A 23,667-nucleotide genomic window follows, 5' to 3' on the forward strand; every position below is an offset into this window, starting at 1 on the left:
ACCCGGTAGACTTAGCACTGTTTTTTAGGTGTCTGCTTGCATTTTGCATTATGCATGAATGCCAGTGTGGGGATTAAATAGAGCAGCTCTGCCGTTTCAAATAGCTGTGGCCTGAAGCTGATGTGTCAGCTGTCAGTCCAAATGAACTTGGTACCAATTGTTATAAGTACATGTAAAACCAAAACCTAACTATTTATTATTTCAAAAGGTTAGTGCTCTTGTGACTCTTCAACGTATTTGTTGCTAAAAGTGGCATAAATCTCTTTTCATTTAATGTAGTTTTGTTATTTAAAGAGGGTCAATGTGACAGATCTCAGAAAGTCACAGCAAGGTAATTGTGTGCAAAATCCATGTGGTGTGTTCCTTTCCTTTCCTTTTCTTTTTCCTTTCCCTGACCTCAGAGCTAACCCAGTTTTGAGGAGGAGTTTGAATGTCAGGCCTTCTGAGATCCCTTCCAACTTGAATTATCCTGTGATATTGTGAAACCAGGGTCAGAGCTGAAGGAGGAGCTCTAAGGGCTTTCTGTTTAAAACACAGAGACTCGAGAGGTTTTTTGCCTGGAGTGTTTCTTAGTTCCTTGGTTCTCCTATCCTTCCCATAATCTTCACTGTGGGCATTCTAGCCTTAGCATCAAGAGCTCTGATCCTGGGGAAGAGAGAGAGAGGAGGGGTGAAGGGGGTGAAGGAGAAAATCTGTGGCATTTATTTGATGTGGAAGTGCTAACACCCTATGACAACAGACAGGAGGTGAGAATCAGTGTGACTAATGAGTTGTTTACTTGGCTTTTGTATCCTCCCCCTCCCCGAGGTACATGGGCTGTGTTTGTTTTTATATGTATTGATTTCAGATTCCTGCAAATACCATTCCTTTGTCCTTCACCTTGTCAGCAGTTTGTGAGATACTACTAATCTTGTTTTAGTGCTGTGGAAAAGGGAGAGAAGTTAGGATGCAGAACGCTACCTTTTTTCCTTTCTTTTCCTGTACAACGGTATCATGTTTTTAGGCAGGAGCTGTCATTTCTCAGAGTTTGGACCCAGATCCTGTTTGGAAAACTGAGGTCCCCTTATAAACTCCCTTGAGAACTGATCCCACATTTGACAGGCCTGCCATCCACTGTTGTTGTTACATTGAGGTGGTCTTAAAAAAGTATGGAAAGAATAGAGTGCCTCTCTGCGGTTTCCTGATGCTTGTCCTCATGGTACCAGACTTAAACTCAAGGAAAGTGGGGAAAAAAATGAATTTGATTTTAGTATTGAATTTGACAGTGTCTGTGTAAATGAGACAATTTATGATGGGTTCCAGAATTTGTTAGAAACAGCCTCTAACTCCTTTTGCAAAAACTGGTGGGGAAGACTGCTGGGAATGCCTGGGGTTTCTTTATTTAGTGAAGTGGTCTCAGCTGAGATTAAAAGGAGAAAAAGCTGTGCTTTAGGAGTATTTGCTGCCGAGGTGTGGCACAGGCTACGAGTCCCCAAAAGGCTGAAGTACTGTCACAGATTACCTAATATTTGGTCACCAGCCTCAAGCACACCCTTTTTTGCCTCGGGTGTTTGACCAGCCCAACTTTGAAAAAGTGGGTTTCTCTGGTCTGTTGTTCACTTTTAGCTAGAGTATCCATGATGCAGCTGCAGATCTGGCTTGTTCTTAAGGAAAGAGTTACCTGGAATATTGTAGGAGAAATATATTTTATGTAAATGAGAAACAGGTAAAGGGGGTTTCAGTTTACACATAAAGTCTAGGGTCCAGGGTACAGGGAGATGCTGACAGCTCTTGACTGATGCAAAAGTGGGAGGGAGCAGAAAGCTGTGTCAGAGTAGACTGTGGAAGGATCTGAGCTACAGCTCAGTTTTGTTAAAGCTTTGGAAATAGTCAGGGAATATTCGCTGCATTTATCTAGCTACGAAAGAAAAACAGTGTAAATGAGCAAGTGGATGGCTATGGCCAGGTACAGTTCTTTTGTTTGTTCTCTCTGCGAGGGTGTTGGGAGCAAGGCAGCAAGCAGAGCCCAGCCCGGAGAGGAGGGGTGCGGGCAGGGGCCATACCCAGCTTTCTCCAGGTGCTGGTGATGTGGGTGCTGCTCTGGTGGGTGCGCTGTTGAGCCAAACACAGCCCAACAGAGAGAGCATCTGTCCCTAGCTTGGAGGGGAGCAGACAAAAGGATAAGTAAATGCTGAATTTAAACAAAGGGTGTATCACAGAACTCATTTTATGGCTGATGTTGCCGGGTGAATTACAATCACATTGAAGGAAGTTCATAAAAGGCCAATGGTCGGTACTTACCTGACTCTTGATCCATAGCAAATTCTGACTTTGCCTCAGTGCAGCAGAGAATGGGCCTGGAGAAGGACTGGGGAGCTCCCATGACTGCTGGTAGCAGTCCCTTTGCCTTGCTGTCTGCACAAATAATCAGTTTGTTTTCCTTTTTTATTTTTATTGAGCATCCTCAACTCTCAGAGTTCTTTAGCAGACAGCAGCTGATGTTTTCAAGTCTGGTTTCAGAAGTTTCCTCCTTGTTTTGGGAGGGCATTTCAAGAGGATGATTTTTCTCATCTTTCTCCTGCTTGGTGACAGAGGCAACTCATGTTTCCCCATGCTGTACGAGAGACCTCAGGGGAAGCTGCTTGGCTGCTGTCACTGTTCCACATTACAAGAACTAAGGCTGACTGGCAGTTCAGTCCACTTTCCCCACTCTCCCTTCACTTGAAACTGTTGTTATCATTTCTAGCACTTCTTCCACACTTCACGTGCATCTGCTCTCAGGGCACATCAGGCTTCTGCCTGTGATACCAGCTGGTCTCCTGACTCAGCTGCTTCCACCATGGCACTGGGCAGAGAGACAGCAGCCACCCTCCTCCGTGGCAGGCTGATTTTGCTGGCCTTGGGGACACATTGTGCTTTTATTAAGCAGAGTCTGTGTTGAGTGCCACCTGAAGTGTATCCAAAACTAGCCCCTTCCCTCATCAGTTCAATTAAGCACAGCCTTTCCAGCCTGAAGCCACTCGCCACCCCAGCAGCAGCTGTGCTCTTACCTCCTGGGTGCTCTCCTGCTGTTCAGGTTTTCCAGATGCAATGTATTTAGGAAAAAAAAAAATAAAAAGCAGCTAAACTAGTGATAAATCATATATTTTGATAGTGACAGGATCTGACTTGTTTTTCCAGAATGCTGACAGTTTCTGCTGTTCAGCTCTGCTGCTTATAGTTATAACGGTTTATGAGAAATGGTTTGGAAACAGCTACTGTTTTAATTGGTAAAGCAATTACTGTTTTGTTTTGATGGTGGAAAATAACTGCATGTAAGGCACTTCTCTTTCTTTTCTGTGTATTTTCAAATTTGTAATTAGGCTTCTCAAATTATGTACTTCATAAACTTTGGAAACAGATCATTCAAATTCGTGTTTACTCACTGGTATTCTTATGCACATAACTTGGGTAATGTGAATAGACTCACAGGACTTAAAAGGAATATTAATGTAGGTAAAATTACCCCAAAATGTAAGGGTTTAGAAGTTGAGGAACTTCTGCTAGTAGGGCTCTTTTTAATAAACAACCCAAATGTATCCAGTTTTCATAAAGACAGACAGACATATTTTTGCTTTCTTCTGCCAGCTGCAAATTGCAATCTTTTTCTAATATGACCATCAAAAAGAAATAAATACAAACATCATCTTCAAAAAATCAGGACGGTTTGACTAAATTAGTGAGTCAAGTTCTGCTGTGTTACATATTGCAAATAACTCACTCTTGATTTTCATCAAAACTGAAACTTAATCCAGTATAAAACAGTAAAAGAAAGACAATTGAAGACTAATTTTTGTAATATCCTTTGTCATCCCACTATGACTAAGCTCGTTTATAAATACCTTGCTCCTGCCATTGACCCTGCAGTCTTGGCAGCAGGAATAAGATGCATGTGGCTTATGCTGGGAGCTGGAGCCCCAAAGCCTGTTTGCTCCCTGAAGCTGTGTGAATATCAAAGAGGAGAAGATGCTGAGGGCAGAGGCTGTAATATGATGTGTTTCCACATGCCCACTGCATAATCATCCCACACTGCTCAACAGACCCCATGCCAGGGAGCAGCCAGAAAGCCTAGGCTTTTCAGAGTGCCAGCAGGCTTGTTTTGCCTTGAACTCCTGCCCCAGTGAGCAAGACTCATGAAAGTCGCATATATTTGGGGAATGCCAAACTTGGGCAGGTGTAATTATGAAATGCCAGCAGTTAAATGACATGGTGCATAAAAACCCAAATAGATCTTTCATAATGGATTTCTATTGCACATACATGTGAGTAGTAGGAGCCAGAGCAAGCATGAAATGTCTCTTCAGCTCTGCATGAATGATCAAGGCTCAGCCCCAGTTCTGAGTTTTGTGTGCTTCTGGCATTACTGTGCTGTACAAGGGGTTCTAAGCTCCCTTTTTTTCTGCAGAGTTCTTTTTTTCTGAGAGGAAAGAAAGAAAATTTAAGCCTCTGGATGTAATAGAAGAGTTGGTTAGGCTGAGATGGCAGCATATCTATTACAGATATTTTTCATCACTACACATAAAGATAGACATTCTTTGTTATGCAGCTGGTTTTTATGATAAAGTTGCTTCGAAGAAATACAGATGTAGAAAAGCCAACTAGTGAGATGCAGTTCCTGAGAACCCAAAGTGCTACAGAATGCTGACTAGGAATAAAACCATCTATAGTCCTACTGGTTTGTTTTTTTTATCTATACGTAGATCATCATAGAAGTCTTCATTGTGCAAATACCTAATTCTCTGCATTTGTGGGAGAAAATTGGAAAGATAACAGGATCCATGTGAAATAATGTTCTAGTGTTTGGATGCAAGTATTTCTCTCCACATCACACAAAAAGGATCAAGACAGAATAGAATAGAGTAGGCAGTTTGTGCAAATAAACTTAGGTAGGAAAAGCTGAATGCAAGTGCCAGCCATGTAGACTTTTAACTTTGCTCACTTAATTATTTTGCGTCCATGAAAGGAAGGCTTACAAATAAAATTCTGTGTAATGATGAAAATTGTATTAATGTTACAACTATATTATTACTAACAAAGGTACTGATTATATGCTGTGTGCTTCCCTCTGGCTCAATTCTGACTTTATGTCTTTCCATTATTGTGTGTCTGTTTAGTAAAGTATGGCTACACATTTATTATTATTATTATTATTATTATTATTATTATTATTATTATTATTATTATTATTATTATTATTATTATTATTATTACTACTTTCACTAACTTTGGGTAAGGTACCTCTCACCAGGCTGCAGTATAATTTATTCTAGAGTAATATTTTCCTTTCTAGACAGATGCAGCAAACTAGAAAATGGTGCTAATGAAAAAGTCAGAATTTGCTTTTTTTGATGGCATGGGCATGGCAGAAAATGCATAGTCACGTGTCCTTCTCTTGTGTGTTACAGATCTGAAGGCATCACAGACCCAGGGTCTCCAGACAAGTGTTCCAAATCAGGGATCCATCCAGTCACCACAGGCAGACGAACTGCTCCTGAACCACCAGCCTGGGAGCCTGCAGGATGCAGAAAGTGGAGCCAGAGTAGAGGAAAAGATTGTTTACCTCTGATAACTTGTTTTCTAATCTCAGTAGCACTTTGGAAAGATAACTGTGTTTGCTTTTCTAAATTTCTGTAGTTGTTCTCTGTATGACCATCTGGCTTTAAGGGTAGTATTTAATAGTAAATGCAAAATTTTCCCCATGATAATTATAGCAACTAAGTTATTTTGAAGCCTTTGTGGTGTAATCTTTAATTTATGACATGATTTCAAATGCTTTGCAAGAAGCAACGAGTAGCAGGGGAGACATAACGTTTTGAAATTGTAAAGATGCCACAAAGGACTGTGAAAGCTAGAGTTAGGAGAGATGAGTCTGCTACTTGAGATTTCAGAGTGTGTATCAGTAACGTTCTAACAGTTGTGATGTAACATGAAAAGACAGCAATGTAAGAGTGATGGCTCTAGTCTTCACTGAAACGTGCTATGTACCCTTAGCTGTTGGGTCATTTTCCTTATCTTCTAGCTCAGGAACTGCTCAGAAGGGGATGTTTATTACAGTCTGAGCATAGCTGCATATTTGTGAGTGTTTTTTCATGTCCTGAAGCCTATTATCATTTTGATACTACTGCCAGTTTCTGTGCAGAGATGCACTAAATCAGTTATTATAACTGTTCCTCATTTCAGTAAGTGTCCTTACACATTAAAATTTACCAGATGAAACCATCTCACTGGTCAAAAGAAAAGAAAGGGGATAAATAGTAGGCTTCCGTTAACTGAACTCTTTTGAAACTCCACTGCTTTCCTGTGTAGAAGTCAGATAGCTTTCTGCTTCCAGATTCATGGTATTTCCTGTGTGTTAGGAAGTATGAAACCTGTTTTGTCCCTTTTTGTGTCTTTTTGTCTTTCTGAAAAATTTGTACACTTCTGTCATGCTGAATAAGTCTTCTGTGCTTTTCTGCAGAGATTTAACTTTGAGTCATTGTGAGATCCCTCAAAGAAATAAGAAAATGGGAGGGAAAAACAAAAAAGATGTCCAGGGCTTGTTTGCACTGAGCTCTGCTGCAGATGTGTGTTCCTGGTCCAGAGTAGCCAAAGCTGTGTATTTCAGCGGGCAAAACCAAGGATGTGCCTATTGCCACTTAGCATGGCTGATGGCATTGGCGGAGGTGCAGCAGGAACACAGCTGCACAGCTCCTGAACCTGGACTGCCTCACATCTGCCCAGCTCAAGGAGCAGAGGAGTGCAGGATTTGTCTGGGTAAGCCCCAGGTGCCAGTGGTTTCCATTTTTGCCCTAAGCCCTGTGCTGTGCAACATCTTTTGCAGGGCACAGAGTTTTAGACGTGTGCATTTGTTGGCAAGGGTTTCCTGACTGAGAAGGATTCTCTCCCGGAGACTTGGGTGCTATGGGGAGTACTGTAAAGCAGAGCTTTCTGAGCTGCATCTTACTGGACTCCAGAGTCGTCGTTCAGTTGGTATCTTGGGCAAACAACCTAGCGTCTGGCATGATGAGGAGGATGTGATTCTCAGCTGTATTAACTGATGTGCAAATGCCATCAGAGAAAGACTGGGCCTGCAGATGTGGTGTCCAGTGTCTATGTCCAGCCTTCAAGACTCCTGCTAACCTGACAGCACTTTAAAAATATGTCTCTTTATATGAGGAAAATAAAAACCCTCCTTTAGAATTTCTAGAATTGTTTTACCTTCTTTGCTTTTGACAATGAGATTAAAATTGAAATGTGGATCCAACTTCTCTTAAGCACCCTGTAGTAAGGATAGGGAGTCAACAATGAATTCAGAGTTGCCACCTGAACAGCTTTTTGGCAAGTTTCTAAGTAGCCAGACAAATTTCTTGGGATGGTGTATGTCCCAGGATATGTGCCTTGCCCAGAGACCCATGGGAAATTGGGAAAAATTAGCAGTTTTCTCCACAGTTACTCTCTCTGCATTTCCTTATGCCTTGGCTGAAACATCTGGTATTGGTTACTGTCAAATCCAAGCTGCTGGATGGATAGCTGCTGTCCCAGTTTGGTGTGGGAATTCCCACGTAAGCGTCTTGCCACCGGGAGAGGAAGAGAGAATACTGCTTCTCTCATCAGTTTTAATTGAAGGGCTGGGAGCTGAAAAGCAGCTGGCCCAGACTTCAGCTGCTGTGCAAATTCTTTTAAGTCCCTTAAAATCAGGCAGCATCTTATTTTGCTCACCTGTGTTTACAGTAAAACTTCTGGCATTTCAGAAAGGCAAAGGCAGGAAACAGGTGGCCTCTAGATTTAGGTATTTTAATTGTAGAAAATGTTTAAAGTATAGGCCAGTATGGTCTCGGCAGGTGCTCTTTATAACAAGATGTATTATGCACCCCTGTACTCTGTCTATTATTTAGGCATTTCTTAATACTTAGTGGAATTTAAACACAGCCCCAGTGAGACTCGGCTATTTTAGCAGTCTGTGTTTTCAGTTATCGCCAGGCATATATTAATGTTGTGTCTTCTTTTTTAGTTAGAGAAATATATTCAGAAATTCTCTTCATCTTTTTTTATATTATTTTGAAGCTGACTTACTTGCAAAGCCTGTTATTTTTCACTCATCCTGTATATTGTATTTTCTTTTTGCTATGCTTCTCAAAGCATCTTGCCTCTGAAAGCTCAGAAGCTAATTTAGTCATTAATTTCAGTCTTTAAATCAAAGGAGCGGTTGCTGTACTACAAATATTCATGGCACCAGGATGAGCTTCCTGTTTGTTTTTTTCGTCTTTTAAATTTTTTTCTCCATCTTTTAAGAAAGAAGAGATTTCTTTGCTGTAATGCCTTGACTTTTCTCTTTAATGTTGTACGCTAGTAAAGTTGCGGTATCAAGCAATCTTAAAAGACTTTTAAGGGAAACTTGCAATGACTCTTTTCTTCAACAAATCTATAGTAACAGCAGAGAAGAAATTAATGAAGAGCTTGATCCAGATCCAGTGCTGGATCCAGACCCTTGCATTTGTGCATTCAGTGATTTGTAGAATGAAGCCAAAATGGAGCACATTCCTCAGTTGGATGCTGTTTAAGGTAAACAACACACTTAGCTGCATTTCTAAGAGATTTTTCACAAAGGTCATCCATGTTATTTTCAAATTACTAAATTAAATACAGATTAGGCTATCAGAAAAACTCCCCAAAGTTTGTTTGTTGAAATGATTGAAAAAGGGTATGTTAATGTTCCATGCAAAGAACACAAATCATTTTACTTAGAGAGCTCTGTTAGCTGCATTAATTTATATGCCACCCACTAAGTTCAAAGAAGTCAGTAAGGATTTTTGCTGTGTCTTAATCAAGTAGGTGCCAATTTTGTAATGTGCCATATTGCTGCTAAAAACATTTTTGCAGTGTGATGGTGTTCATTCAAAGAAAAAGAGATTGTGCTGTGGTAAGTAACATGTGCAACTTGCTCAGGCTGAGTTTTGAAAGCAATGGAGAGTTGCAGATGAGGCAGTTTTCCTTGTGCATTTGATGACAAAAAGGAGAAATAGTGTGACTGGTTGGATACCTTCTAATGAATATTCTATTTGACAAGAATTCCAACCTCAAATATTTCCTATCCAAAATCTTCGCTGTGCCCAGTTTATATTACAGAAGTAGAAACAGCACAGGTTGTAGAGCATTAGCATACTGAAAAAGGTTGGATAGAATTTTTATGAATGATTTTATGGAATTGTGGAACTGCAGTTGATTTCTGCCATTTTTCCAAGGCAAATTGATACATTTGTTGTTTCTATCCCTAGTAAAGATTTGCATATAGAAGCCCTGCAGAAGTAGCTATGAATATTCTTGATAATCTTAGTCATAAAGACAGCTACATGTTAACCACCAAAATATTTTTCTGTCTTGCTCCAAAATAGTGAGATAAGTCTGTGAGGATGGCCTGAATTCAATGGCTTGAATTTTGCATAAAGGCTCCTTTTTGGCAGGCTGATATCAAAAAGTGTTTCATTTCTTCAATACAAAGGAAAACCCTCAAAGGATAACCTTTGAGGCATTATTCTGAAGTGAGGCTGGCATTATTCTAAAGTGTTGTCATCAGTCCAGCCTTTTGCTCTGAAAAAGTGCATCAGACAGTAATCTGCTAGACCTAAGCTACACAGATTGTGGAAGAGCTTGCAAGGATTTTTCAGGTTGTGGAGGTGAAATGATTCAAGTATCTCACCTGGGAACATCGGTGTTTTCCCTTGACATGCAGAGCAGTGTTGGAAGCAGCTCTGTTGAGGTTGGTAGTTGGCTCCCAAATTGCCAGAGATGTTTCTTAGTCCATGGATCATCAATGCTGAAGTTTCTTCCTCTTCCCCTCACTCCATCTCAGGTCCATATCAGGATGTTCCACCTCTTACATGGGAAGGTTCTGCCACAGGGAGGTCTGCAGCCCCCCCAAGAATTCTGAATTTGAGTCTTGAAATATCCTGAGTGGAAACCAGAAGAAGTGAAAAGAATCATGAAAAAGCTGCTCTAGGTGTAGAAAATGCAGTAAGAGTGTCCGCACTTATTAGATGTTTCTAAGCTCCTTCATGGAACAAGTTTTTTATTCAGAGAAAAAAAGTCTATTTATCACTGTTTACTATTTTTATATTATTGTTTATGACTAATAATTTGAGAACAGTTAGATGCCACATTTTTTAATTCCAGTACCAGAGAGAGCAAGTACCCTATATGTATGAAAGGGACAATGAAGCAAGTAAGCAGATAAGTTCAAACAAAAAATTTATCCTGTGGAGGCTCAGCAGACCTAAGGGAAATTTCTTATCAGATTTTTGTAAAACTTTCAAGCCATACTACAAGAGCTATGCAGGCATGAACCTTCCACTCACCCAGGTTACCACTGCTAATAACAAAGACTGTTGCAGATAAACAACTGCATGAACTGAAGACAGCTTGAAGTGAAGATCAGTGTGAGCCCTGGCCTTCCCATGCAAGTGAAAAAACAGGATAGCTGCATTCCTTATGTCCAGCTCATTGAAGATGCTCAAGCCAAGCTGTGAACCTATTTGTGCTCCCTTTGAATAGTGCAAGAAACAAAAGAAATTGGTGTTGCTCCTGGGTAATGTCTCATCTGAAATGAAAACTGTCCCCATTTCCTTCATTCACACAGCTGTTCTATTATTGCTGAATGAATGCTAAAACAAGCCATTATAGGTCAATTCCAGATACAAAGCAGCCAAGTGGACAAAAGTAACTGAGCATCTCCTGCTTTCAGGAATGGAGGGTAGCTATCCTTATCCTCTGGGGCTTCTTTCTAGCTTTAAATTAAGGAGCAAATTTTCACAGTGAAAAATTTTCAGTGAAAAGGAACACATTAAGAGTGAAATTGCTTCTCTGCTGATGTTGCTTTCCTTCATGAAGTCCCACGTGACTGGATTTGGTCTGATTTTAAGCTCATGTCCAGACACCAGGTAAACTGACAAGGTGGCACACATGTATTTTAATTCATAAAATTGTCTCAAGTGCCTGATACTTGTGTAGTATCAAAACAGCTTATATCTGAGTCCAGGCTGGACAGTGACAATGCTGCAGGTAAAGGAAGAACTTGGAGGATACAAAGCTCTAAGGTGTGACCTCCTTTGAAGCACATATCAACTGAATGATTTACTCAGATTTGGCAGGGCTCCATAGACATCTCATGAACAGAAAAAGCTGTCATAGAGCTGTATCTGTGAATAAGATTCCTTTCCTTCTTCCAGGTGGCTTGAAAATGCTATCGTACCATGGCAATAATGTCCTTGCCTCAGCTGACCTTGATCTGATATTGAGACTACAGCTTTGCAAAATACCTGGTCTGTAAGTCATGAGCCTGTAGGAAACCCTAGTTCTGTGGAAGATGTCTTAAGTTCATAGGTCATACTACATTCCAGTTGATACCAAGGCTTTCTGTAGGAAGATTTATCACAATAATTTTCCTTAAAGTTCTCAGTAAACATCTACAGCTCCAGATTAGAGGGTTTGGTTGGTATTTTTCTGTGTCTGGCAGTGCAGAACTTGTTACCATGAAGTGAAACTCAAGGGAATAGGAGGAAAAGTGTGCTTGTTGCTGATCTATGGATGGTGAGTGGATGATTCCCTCAGAAACTAAAGATCCCTGTTAATGTTCCAGGTAAGCTACAAGGATATTCCTTTGGGTGACCCCTAAGAGGAATGCTGGGCGCTGAGGGAAGGGTTCCAGCTCCATGGATATCATCAGTTCAGTGGTGCTAGAGGCCTGGTAATCTGGAAAACCAAACCAAGCCATTTGGTGTCACTGAAGCTGATGCCTGGAAGCACAGCTGCATGTTCAATCCTCCTTTGCCACACAGGGTAACCTGTGCATCACTCAGCCTTGCCTGGCTCCCATCCCTTCAGTGCTTATCTTGAAGCTGGATGGTTGTGTACAGGCTGTGAAAGATGGCTTGCAGCCTTGGGAGACCTCTCTTGGCATATAAAATAAATGCTGAGCACAGAAGGATATTTTACACAATGTAATTATTGACAGAAGGTAGGGTGCATCAGCTGTTTCCCTTGAAATCACAATTTGCACAGCAGAAGTTCAGTTCCTAATCCTGACTCCAGCTGTTCTCATTTAATTTACAGCATAATTCTTCAAAGGGATCAGGATAACAACTTTCAAGGACAGTTGTGGAACCACTAAAAGGTGAGGAAGAAGTTTAGTTTATTGGTAAATGGTTGGTTACTTCTGCTTGTCCTACAAGCAGGACTGTGTTGGAGTCTCATGAACTAAATACCCCATGAAATGGCATACTTCCAACTTACTTCTCAGGGGCACTGATCATGTGTAACAGCATGGTTTGCAGACACTAAATTCAAAATATTATTCTTTCTGAGAAATTTGAAATTCAGAACACCTGAACTATTGAAATTCACCAGAATGCAGTCTTTCAATCTGTAATTTCAATTAAATGGAAGTCAACTACTCTCACCGCTTAATTTCACAATTGCCTTCTGATAAGCTAAACATTTCCCTAAACATCGGTCAGATGTTTCCAACCTATTATTTCTATCACTACCATCAGCAGTTCTGGGGTAATTATAGAGATGAGCCTGAACATAAAAGAGATGTCAGATATCTGGAACATGCAGACCTGGATCTAAGCTTGACTCAGAAAAATGCTTCACTGCCACACAAAGTTAGATTATGAACTGTCACATAAAGTGATAGGGACTCAAAAATAAGTGACTGTAGAAATAAGCAGCACAAGCAATAGTGGGAACTGCTTCTTTTGTACACTGTTCAGGGAGTCACTGACAAAAACACCTGTATAGGTATTCTGTGAAATGACATTATTATAACAATAATGTCTTATTGTTTGATTAGGGCTTTTGTTAACATGTGTTTAGGGTGTAATTAAACTACTGGGTAGCTCTTGTGATGAAAGTAAAGCTGAATAAGATTGATTTGGATATAAAATTTTATGGTTGGCAAGTATAGAAGTATTTCCATGGATTGAGAACCCATGCAGAGAAGCAGAATGCGTTACATTGTCTAATCTCCTGGAGATAGTTTTGCCTTTCTCTGTCTAGTGGTGTGTCCCTACTGCCTCCTCAGCATAAAATCAGTGTGCTCTGGGCTCTTTGCAGCAGGGGTTTGTCTCCCCGGGGGCAGAGATGTTAGGGTGTGGGGGGCCCACTGATGTGCCCCATGTTGGTGAGGATGGCTTCCCCATGCTGCCAGCAGCCCGTCTATGCTAAAAGAGGGATTTTACTCTGTTTTGCAGAGAAGCTATGCACTACCCATATCACACACCCAGCCTCTCATGTATTTGGTGCTCTCTTTCATGTTGCCGTGTAATAAAAGGCAATTGACAAGGGTATGAAGTATTGCCTTCTAAAACGCAACATCTCTGTGAAAATTCAAAATGTGTTCAAATTTTTGCAAAGTAACAAGGTTCAAGAATGGTTATAATAATTAACAACATGTGTGTTGTTTAATCTTCAAAGCAAGCTTTACCTTTAGACATCCATAATTTACTCAGTAAATATTGTTCCTCTTACTTCAAAAGGAAGCCATAATTAGATTAAGCCTGGACTCAGATTAACATTTAATTTGTGCATAGTTTCAGACCAACATAGTTGTCTGCATACAATAGCACAATAATTCTTTTCAACTCTGTATGCTGTGCGTGTTTAAAGTTGTCATTTAATACCCAGAGGAAAGATACGGCAGTGTAAGAGATGCAAACACTCAGAGGTTTTCCAAGCCAATGTTCCCTCTATCCACTTGTCACTTATGCACACAGACTAAAGTTGCCTGCTCCTGCCTCCTTCCCATCCACTGTTTTGTCAAAATCCCCACTGGAGTCAATGGTCATGGGGCTGGTTGGTTGGTTGGTTGGTTGGTTGGTTGGTTGGTGGTTTTGGCTGGGCTTTTTTCAGTGATTTTTTTTTTTTTGGCTTTTAAAAACTGTCCTGCTCTAGCCCCACCAAGGGAGCCTGGCCTACAGGCACGGGGGTCCTAGGCTGGCCCCTTCCCACAGCTGTTGCTGAGGAAAGGGCTCACTGGGCACGTGTGAATTGGAAAACAGCTGAGATAGCAGTGCCTCCTGCTCTGAGTCTGGCCTAAGAGGATTTATCTAAACAGCCTCCCAGTGGGCAGTGGTTTTCAACTGACCTTTGGCCATCCAGACTACCTTCCCTAGGCAGGGCTGAGACAAGATTTTAATTCCTGGCAGGGAGTCCTGGCACCATAATGGTGGAGCAATGCAATCCTTCGATGCAGTGCCTCCTTCAATGCAGCTGGGTACAAAAGAGTGCTGAGAATGGGGGCCCCTTGCCCACAGAATAACTGAAACAAGCAGCTCTTCCATTAGCTGAAACACTACACTCCAGCCTCTATTAACATCTAAGTGATGGGGATCACACCTTGCCAAAACATGTGTTTGGAGCCTAAGCTGACAAGATAAGAGGACTAGTGTGATAAGAAATAAATAAACACCGAATAAATTCTTATTTGCTACTAATATTTTCATAATCACCTTTATGACATGAGTTGCAGGTGCAGCACTGCAAAATATTCCTATTCGTTTTATGAAGCCTGAAATACTTTTTTTTAATATAAAAAAGTGGTAATGGGCTTCTTTCAAGGCTTTGAAAAAGAACATGTCTGCTTTAATGTGACTTAGCTCAAATGCTATTATACATGTTAATGAAGAAATTTATTAGGAGGGGTCAAGTAGAGCAAGGACTGATTCCATTCACATCAACATTGACACTACTTTGCTGGCACAGGAGTAGTTCTGCAGCCATAATTTGAATAAAATATGGAATGTAAAATGCTCTATTGAATATTCCAAATCAGGGTAGTCTGTTGAGCATTGTTGCCATGGGGACTACGTAAAGGTTGGATTAATTAAGGCCCGAGCAGATGCTCTGGAGTATGTGGTGTCATTTGTGCTTTCTGCTTGTAATTAACGTGCCTGTGTGCAGGGTGAGAAACAAGGGAAGAGAGAGACACCCACCTTAATTTGTGTGTGACAGCTTTTCAGGTAAAATGAATTATTGATATATGAATAGCGGTGACTCTACACATACTAAAATTGCAGATTAAAATAGAAAGGAGAAAAGGGATAATCAAAATCAGCATCTAGCTGAGTCACTATGTTTAGTATGAGAATGCCAAGATCAGTGATACAAACTTCCCTCCTTGTTACTACGAGATTTAGGGATTCAAAAGAGTCACTTCATCTCTGAAATATATTAAGATTAAAGAGTGTCTTTTAATGTTATCCTATAATGTTAAAACATATCATCGCTTTGAGGGGTGTTTTTATGCATACACAATTTAATGGATGGAAAGAGAGAGGGGGTAGCTTATTCTAGGAGTGTGCATGTAAAGTTAGGCCTCCTTTCTGGTTTTAGGAAGTCTGTTTGAGCTGCTGAGCTCAAAGGAAGCAATGAAATAAAATTTCAAATCACTTTCCCTATGCTCAGTAAGCATTTGCTGTTGTAGTAGCAGGGCTTGAAACCTTTAAGACAATGCTAAATTTTTTCTGCTTTGCCTGATGATGAGAGAGTAATGTCCAGTTCTTTACAAGTGCTTCAGCACGTGCCCTGAGCTTCACAGGGAATGTTTGTGTGGTATAAGGGATCACACATAAGAGCAACACCTTCCAAAAGGGGTGGTGAATATGGTGGGGGACACCTACTCTTCCACAGCCACTCCTGTTCTCTCTCCACCTTTGCACGGTGACACAGAGATTCCAAATTTTTCAAAGCCTCATTAAAAAATAAGAGAGGAAAAATTTCATAACTTATCCCATGAAAAAATATTATATGAACTTTCTCTTTTGAGCTTTCAGAAGTGGGAATACATTACCACAGAGGAGCCACAGTTGTTTGTGACTACCTGGTGGCACTGGAATCACAGCTGCTAGAAAAAGAAATGCAAAAGTGTTCACAGTGACTCTCAAAACTGCACATATTTTGTACAGTGGAAGAAAAGTCATCACAGTCCTTCCAAGTGAAATTTTGCAGAAGCCCAACAGCTCCCTGTTTTAGGAGGACAAGTTTCCAGCCTTTCATGATTGACTTCCTACCCCTCCTAGTAGCAAGACAAAATTAGGCATTTTCATCTAAATATGTAGAGGGCAAAAGCAAGGATATTTACTTGCTGAGTGCTATTAAATGAAGTATTTCTGTGGAGCACTTACCATCCCAGCTCCTATTTTAAAATATGATTTTCTAGGCACTCTTGGTGAACTTTCATACCTAAGCCTCCTGCTTATATAGCAATCAGGGTCCTGAAATACTTTTTTTTTTTTTTTAAATAAAATTATTTGTAGCGTAAAACTTTCTGAATTGCCTGTGTGACAGTGGAACGAAAGCAGTGGATGTTTTTCTCCAGACTGTGAGCAATAATAGTTAGTCTAATGAATGCTGAAGCATGTTTCTTTCCCAGGTGCTCAATCCTCTCTCTCTCTCTCTAATTTGCCTGCTAAATCTGCTGCATTTTCCTCTCATTTCTTAATGTTTAAGGATTATCTCATATGCTCTCTTGGGAATTGTGGCTTGCTTAGGGTTATGGAAGTAATTAGAAAAGATTGCAGCCTGCTTTTTGAATGAGTCTGGATTTATTTCTGTTTTTCTTTTTGCTAATGAGAGGCTTGCTTGTTCTTGCTTTGATTTAGAAAACTTTTTTTTTTCTCTTTTCAGAAAGAAATGTATGGTCTAATCCACAATATGAAAAATATGAAAAAATAAATGTTTGAGAGATAGCTGAAAAATCCATAGAAACGGGTGGATGCTTTTGATCAAATGAACATGATTAAATTAAACATAGACATCCTTTTAAATAGAAAGGACTGGAATAGACTGGAGATATAGATTCCGTTACCGTGTCACTAGGAAAGTAAGAAGATAAATGACCATCTAGAAAGAATATCCTGAGATTTGTGATGAAATCCAAGTGAGTTTAGTTCAACTAAATTTACACTTGTCTCTCCCCTAGCTCTGAACCTTGAAGCAAATGAAATCTGTACCCTCTCTGTAAGTACACATAGACTTTTCTTTTCAGACACATAGGACACATCGGACAGTTTCATCCAGAGCATACTTTCCTACTCCAGGCTTTCCTTATGTGAATTGTTTCTAAGCACTTGTATTTAGTTACAGCCTACTTGATTTCAATGGCAATTTAATGTTTTCTCAATTTTAGATAAATGTCTGAATAAAATTCTGCTATGATCCCTGCTCCTTGACTCTGGGGTTTTGTATGTTGTTGGCTGATCTTACAGATGCTTGCCATCTTTTCTGTAAATAACTATCTTTCCCTTCCATTAGTAATACACAGTGGGATGCTGTTATGTTTTTATAATCTTTTCAGGAAAGCCTTCCTAGAATTCATTATTAATTAGATCACCCTCATATACTCTTTTTCTTTCCTGGCCTTCAGATTATGATGTACTTTCCCTGAGGTCCTTATTTGTCCAACTTCCTTAATGAAACAGTAACTGAATAATAACTCTTGAAAGTATATGTATCTGAAGGTCCTTGGAATAGATGTACACCAACCAACACCTTTAAAAGGGTTAGAAGCCTTCAGCTAGGTGTAACTCAGATGGCTGTGAAACCAGACAAACTGTAGCTGTGGCAACCTCAAAAGCCCTATGTGCCTTGGCAGGGAGGATGAGCTATAGTGAGCGCCATACAGCTCTGTCTGCAGTGTTTGTGGTATCCAAATATTGGCTGAAATAGAGCTTGAATATTGGAAAAGCATTTTGCATCTTACATGTAAAAAAGCCCAGGGATGCTTCAGGACTTGTTTGATGCTAAAACTGTTAAATAGGGCAGGCATTCATCTTCTGTATTTATGCCTTAACTTCTTTCCCTGGCATTTATTACTAAATTTATGACTGGACTTATTTATCAAGGTTTTTGACATGACTTCTCATGTTACCCCTAAAATCAAAATGGATGGGGTACTTTTCAATAAAGAAAAATTCAAAGCCTTGCATCTGTGCTGGAATAATCCTGAACAGCAAGAGAAATCTGAGAGATCCAGACTCGAGGGACCTGGAGACCCAGAAAAGGAGTGGTGGGCCCCAGTGGAGCAGCCAGTAGGTCAAACAAAGCAATTATTTTGCTCCATTTTATACTTGTCAGGCTATTTTTAAGATACTAAGTCCAGCCAGGGGACCCAGCACAAGAAACTGGAGTTCAGGAGTCCAGAGAAGGATGCAGTGGGTGCCGTACAAGCAGAGTCAAAGGTAACCCAAATGGTCTGGTCCATGGATGACAGGTGGGCTGGGTTCCTACTGCTGTCTTCACCTGCCTAATGGGGAACACAGAGGAGGGGGAGCCAGACTTCTCTCAGAGGTGGAAGGACAGGAGGCAGCAGATGGGAACAGCAGCAAGGGGAATTCCTACTGCATTTAAAAGAAAACCTTCACCAAGGTGGAGAACACACGCTGAGACAGCTTGTACAGATAGGCAGTGCCATCTCTATCCCTAGATATTTTCAAAATGTCTGTAGCTGAGATCATGGGTAGCAGGACTTTACCTGGATTTAGCCATACTTTGAGAAGGAGATGGGATCAAGTGCTTCTAGAGAACTCCTTCCACTAAGATTATTCTCTGACTTTGTGGAAACCGCTATTAAATTTAATCTGTCTCATCCCATGCACAATCATATTTATTGTCTGTATTGCTCCATTACAGCCTTAAGGTTCCATTTTGGGGTTTTACCACCTCCCTAACTCTGATTCTGATTTAGAAGGCATTTAACATTCATTTACTACTGTGAGCAGATAAGTATTTACTCTCATTTCAAATTACATCCTCTGCAATTACACAGAATTATTTTCCATCAATAAAATTCTAGTGGTCACCATTCTTTACCTTGGATTTCATTGTGCACTCACTGGCCTCTGAAGGGGACAATGGGTAACAGTGTTACCTTAAATACAATGCCAAAATTGGAATTTACTTCTCTGGATGATTTGTTTGGTTTCACCTTCAATTTTGCTAATTTTCTGAGTGCAGTAGATTCAGGAGATGGACTGGAATATTTTCTCTTAAGATGTCCTTTTTTGACTGAAGAACACTAGGTTTGGCTTCACATGCTATCTAGAAATAATACCTAAGGCAACCAAGGATCTGTATCATGATAAACAGCAGTCTACATAATTTCACAGAATAAAATCTTAGCTAACATAGACTTTGTTGCTGAAAACCTCTGATCTTAATAGGCATTTTTGCATACCAGCTATGGTATATACTCAAAGCAATTTGTGTCTCTTTTTTATCATTTAAATCCTACTAATTATTTTCAAAGCAGAGTGTTGAATTTCAAGTTCTTTCACTTGCATCAACATGTAGTTTGAGGTTATGTCGGGTTTTCTTTAAGATTTTTAAGAAATTTAATGAAATGAAGGGGAAGAGTCACACTGGCTTTAATGAGCCCAGAACAAATACACTTGTGTGCTTTTGGGAAAGTGTCAGCCAGACACAGAGCTGTCCAGGGACAGAAGCACTAGCGGTGCAAAAGCCATTGACAGACCATACATGTCACCCACAGAGGTGACAAAGACAGTAGGGGCATTTGATCCTTCTTCCATTGACCTCGATGGGGCTGTCTGGGACTGCTGGCTGCAGCCACAGCTCAGGGGTGAGTTTCTGCCTCCCAGCAGTGGCATAGAGATCCCTAGCTCCCATATGGAGCTGCCAGAAGAGGATGAAGTAATGTTATTTAACGACCAGCTGGCCAGTGTGTGAGGAATTAGATTTTCAAGGAGGTTAAAGAATTTGGCCACTTCTGCTGGGGCCAGTTCAGAAAGACAGACATTGAGAGCTGGACATAGCACCAGCAAAAGGAATGTCTGATACTTCATGCTGAGCATGGGGATAAATTTTTCAGGCTCCTCCTGCCACAGTGTGCATCTTCTGCACTGGGGTTTAGCACATCACATTAGGAGATGCTGCTGAGGCTTAGGGTATGCAAGCAAAGACTCCTGCATTTGGGTACTGCAGTATTCGTAGCTGATGGCTTAAGGATAGGCTTTAGGAGTCGATGCAACAGATCAGCAAATCATAGCAAAGAGAGGATAATGAGCTGTTTGACAGACAGTGAGCAATTAGTAACCATTTTTTGAGAATCAAATCACCTCTACTATTCTTTGGTGTGAAGAGTAGGATGTCAGGGCTGCACTGACCTGAGATGATGCATTATTTGGCATTTTCAGTATGTTTTTTCTCCTTAATCATGAAAAGTTGGGTTTTTATCAACTTTGCTAAAGGGAAGAGCAAAGGCTAATGGGGATATGTCTGGCATCTGCCACATCTGAGGATGATACATCCATTTGTTAAGTTTCTTAAATATTACCACTTCTTTTGATATTCTAGTATCAGTATCTGCATGACTTTCCCTTTTGACAGCCAAGAAAAATTATTTGGAAAACAAAAGCAACTACAAACTAAAGATTCTTGGGAGTCTGGCCAACATAACTGTGTGCTTGTCCCCTTGAACCCCAAGTGGGTTAAATGTGAGAAAGAGAGAAAATGGGAACTGGTTTAGTGGTGGTATATCCATTCAACTCTCCATGTGCTAGAGGGAAATATGGAACATCATGCTTCCTGTCTTTCTGTGGTATTAAAGAGTCAGGAAGCGTCTGCCTCATTCCTAACTCATCATGGCCATTCCTTTTGTGACCCTTCTCCCACCATTTCTAGCTGTCTGTGGGAAATAGGGTTTAATAGATTAACCTCCCTTGAGTTGCAGGTTGCAGACCTGGATGTCTTGCTGCAAGACCAAACTGTGTACAAATGCAGGAGCAAGAGAAACTCATTTTCACTTTATGCTTGAGAGTTGAAGAACTGATTTCTAAAGCAAGCAGTGACAAGGTTTTCAGCACCTGTGACTGATTTCTAAGGTCTGGTCCGAATCACCACAAAGCAACACAGCCAACACTTCGTAGCACAGAGCCACTGGGAGGCCATGAATGCTGTAAGAGCAAGGGCCTGGGAAAGCTTTAATGAAGTTCTTGAGGCCATCGGAGGGCTAACAGGAAATCTTCTACATGGATTTCCCAAGACTCTCCTATCTGCCTGATCACAGCCTAGCTCTTTAGCATGCCAGACTAGCAATGTTTTGGGAAGCACAAAGATAAGGTACACCCAGGGAAACAATGGTTTCAAAGTCCTGCAGCTGTGTCCTTTCACACAAACAGGTGCATTTTACTAATAGATAGGGAATACATATAAAAAAAGAGCCAAAAAGAAAAAACAGAAAAAAACATAGCCAGCAGTAAACCTCCTGTGCTTCCACTAGCTGCAAGGGTTTTAACCTGCTATTTGCATATGAAAGCTGCTACTTTTGACTATAAGCTTCTGCTGATTCAGATCAGCATTGTGCTGGTCAGCTGGACCTGGTGACAGAGGGAGCATGATAATTCAGGTGTGTTACTCTCCTTCTCCCTCACCCTTGCTCTCTCCACTCCCCTCTCTTTCCTTCTCCACCTCTGTGTTTGCTTGTCTGACCATATTTCTGACCATATTTCACTGAGTAGATATGGGACCAGTCTTGATTTATGCTGGTGTAAACCTGTAACTCTATCTTTGACCTCCATGAGTTCATGCCTATCTACCTCTCCGGAGAGTGACACCTTTGTTCCAATAATTTGGCACTTCTCAAACTACCTCCTCTCACCTCATGTGGGAGACATGAAATAGCAGACTAGTGTCTTTGCTGTAGTGCTTTCCCTCCTTAGAGTATATCTTGCTGAATTTATGTCAGGCTGCAGAAAAAAAAGAAGAAGGAAAAGATAATTGTTTCTGTTTCAGCAGTTTTCAGTTTTGTTGCCTTTGAAACTGTCTAGAAACAAATACCTTTCTTCTTTATTTTCCTCTGGAGACTGTCAGGAGATCTGCTTTCAGGCAGTTTAATGAGAAACAAGCCCCTGCTGACAATGTTTAAGGAATGTGATTAATTGCTTGATTTGAGAGTTGCAGCATGCCTCCATCTAATGCCTAGAAGAGCAGGAGAAAGGGACAGGAGTGTGCCTTTTCAGCAGTGTATCTGTTCCTTGGTGCAAAATAAGCCCACACTTACTCCACTATGCATCCCCAAGTTCTAAAATGTGACACTGCAAACAGGCAGTTACTGCCCTGTTTGGTTCCCTATCCCCACATCTTTCTCTTGCAGATTTTCCACCTGGATGTCTGTGCCTTGAAGACTTGGAGCTGTGCCTGCATACTGAATGTCCAGGGGAGGGTGTGCCAGGTGCATTGCAGCAGCTTTGCCACAGGGAAGTGAACAGCAGCTTAAAAATCCTGTCTTTATGGAGAATAGATGGGTCCTTGGTTCTCCCAGCTCTGCTGAAAAGCAGCAGGGCAGGCTCAGATCAAGGGCTGTAAATCTGCATGGGTTTGGGAATAAACTGAGTAAACTCATGGTCCAGGATCACCAGGACGTGAGGCTGTGGTTCTGCTTGGGGCTGAGACCACCCGGCTGTGGGATCATTTCAGTTTCCTAAAGCAGCGCCTGGCACATTCCTACAAATGCCATGGAAGGCAAGAAGGCTATCACCAGCTTGCCCCCATCACCAGGTCTCTTTAGAGACTAAAAAAATCCTGAAAAATACTATCAGTAATTTGATGACCTTGGGACCTTCAGGGCATCACTTCTGCTACTCTTGCTTTCCTGATACATGATATTCCTGGTACTCCTGGCACGGAGGAGACCCTTAGAAAGGATCCTTGATATTTCAAAGGCCTGTTTCCACCGGATATCAACTCCCCTCTGTCCATACAAAGGTGTTCCACACACAGAAGCTGAGTCAAAAGGTGTCTGAGTTTGGAGTGTATAGACAGGGTTTGAATATTTTCTGACCTGTCTGCTTGGAGCACCTCAGCATTTTCTTTCCACATGCATGAGCACTTTTTAAATTAATTTATCAGTTTTCCCTGTCTTGTGACAGCATGGCAAAATGGCTTAGTGTTTGTATTTGATTGATGGCCTAGAAAATGAAGGGCCAGTTATGATTATTCTGGCCTAAAACAGATTGTCAGTAGAAACTTTGCCACTCATTTCCATGGGGACCAAGTCTTTGCCATTGTCTGAAAGGAAGTGTGATCAAGCTTTGAGCTGGCTCTTCAAGGTCCTAGTTTTGCAAGCTGATTTCCAGCCCCTCAAACCAGGCCAGATTTGTTTCTGCCTGAGGAAGCGTCCTCTGTGCTACTTTGGAGCTGGGGCTGAATCACAGCATTGCTTTCCAAACAAGAGCTCCCAAAGAACACGTACAGATTGAGAAAATGGTCATTCCTTCTTGAAAAATTTAAGAGAGCTACAGTTTGGGGAAAAAGTCCCTTATTGTTTTCTGCATGAATTTGAATAATCATAAGGGACCAGGACATGAGTCCTTACCTCTAACTTAACTCTCTTTAGTTTTCTTAGGGACAGTCTAAAGTAATTTTTTTCTTTTCACTGCATGTATGATGCTTGAGGGAAAATAAAAAAGCAAGAAACGAATCTGAAAATATTCACTGTTTTTCACATTTGTTTACTGAATGGACATAATGTGGTTCTTAAAATTATGATTGACCAATTTGGATTGGGGAAATATGATGGAAAAAAGAGTTTCTGAAAGGGTAACATTTTTTCTCTTGCCACGGCTGGCACTCATTGACACGGAAAAGCAAGAAATTTTA

The 23,667-nt window shown here is 40.8% G+C and overlaps 1 protein-coding gene across 4 annotated transcripts in view; it reads left to right on the forward strand.

Moving 5' to 3' along the window:
* ARHGEF28 (Rho guanine nucleotide exchange factor 28) overlaps positions 1 to 7,935 on the forward strand; it is a 62,302-nt gene extending 54,367 nt beyond the window's left edge. For 3 of the 4 annotated variants that reach the window (XM_058827496.1, XM_058827493.1, XM_058827494.1), the window contains exon 28: positions 5,424 to 7,935. In XM_058827496.1, coding sequence (XP_058683479.1) covers positions 5,424 to 5,584 — 161 coding nt within the window. In that variant the 3' untranslated portion in view covers positions 5,585 to 7,935. The remainder of the gene's footprint in view (positions 1 to 5,423) is intronic. The other variant, XM_058827495.1, reaches the window with a different exon arrangement.
* Positions 7,936 to 23,667: the final 15,732 nt, after the last annotated feature.

The sequence above is a fragment of the Poecile atricapillus genome, chromosome Z (genome assembly GCF_030490865.1).
Source record: "Poecile atricapillus isolate bPoeAtr1 chromosome Z, bPoeAtr1.hap1, whole genome shotgun sequence".
Classification (NCBI taxonomy): domain Eukaryota; kingdom Metazoa; phylum Chordata; class Aves; order Passeriformes; family Paridae; genus Poecile; species Poecile atricapillus.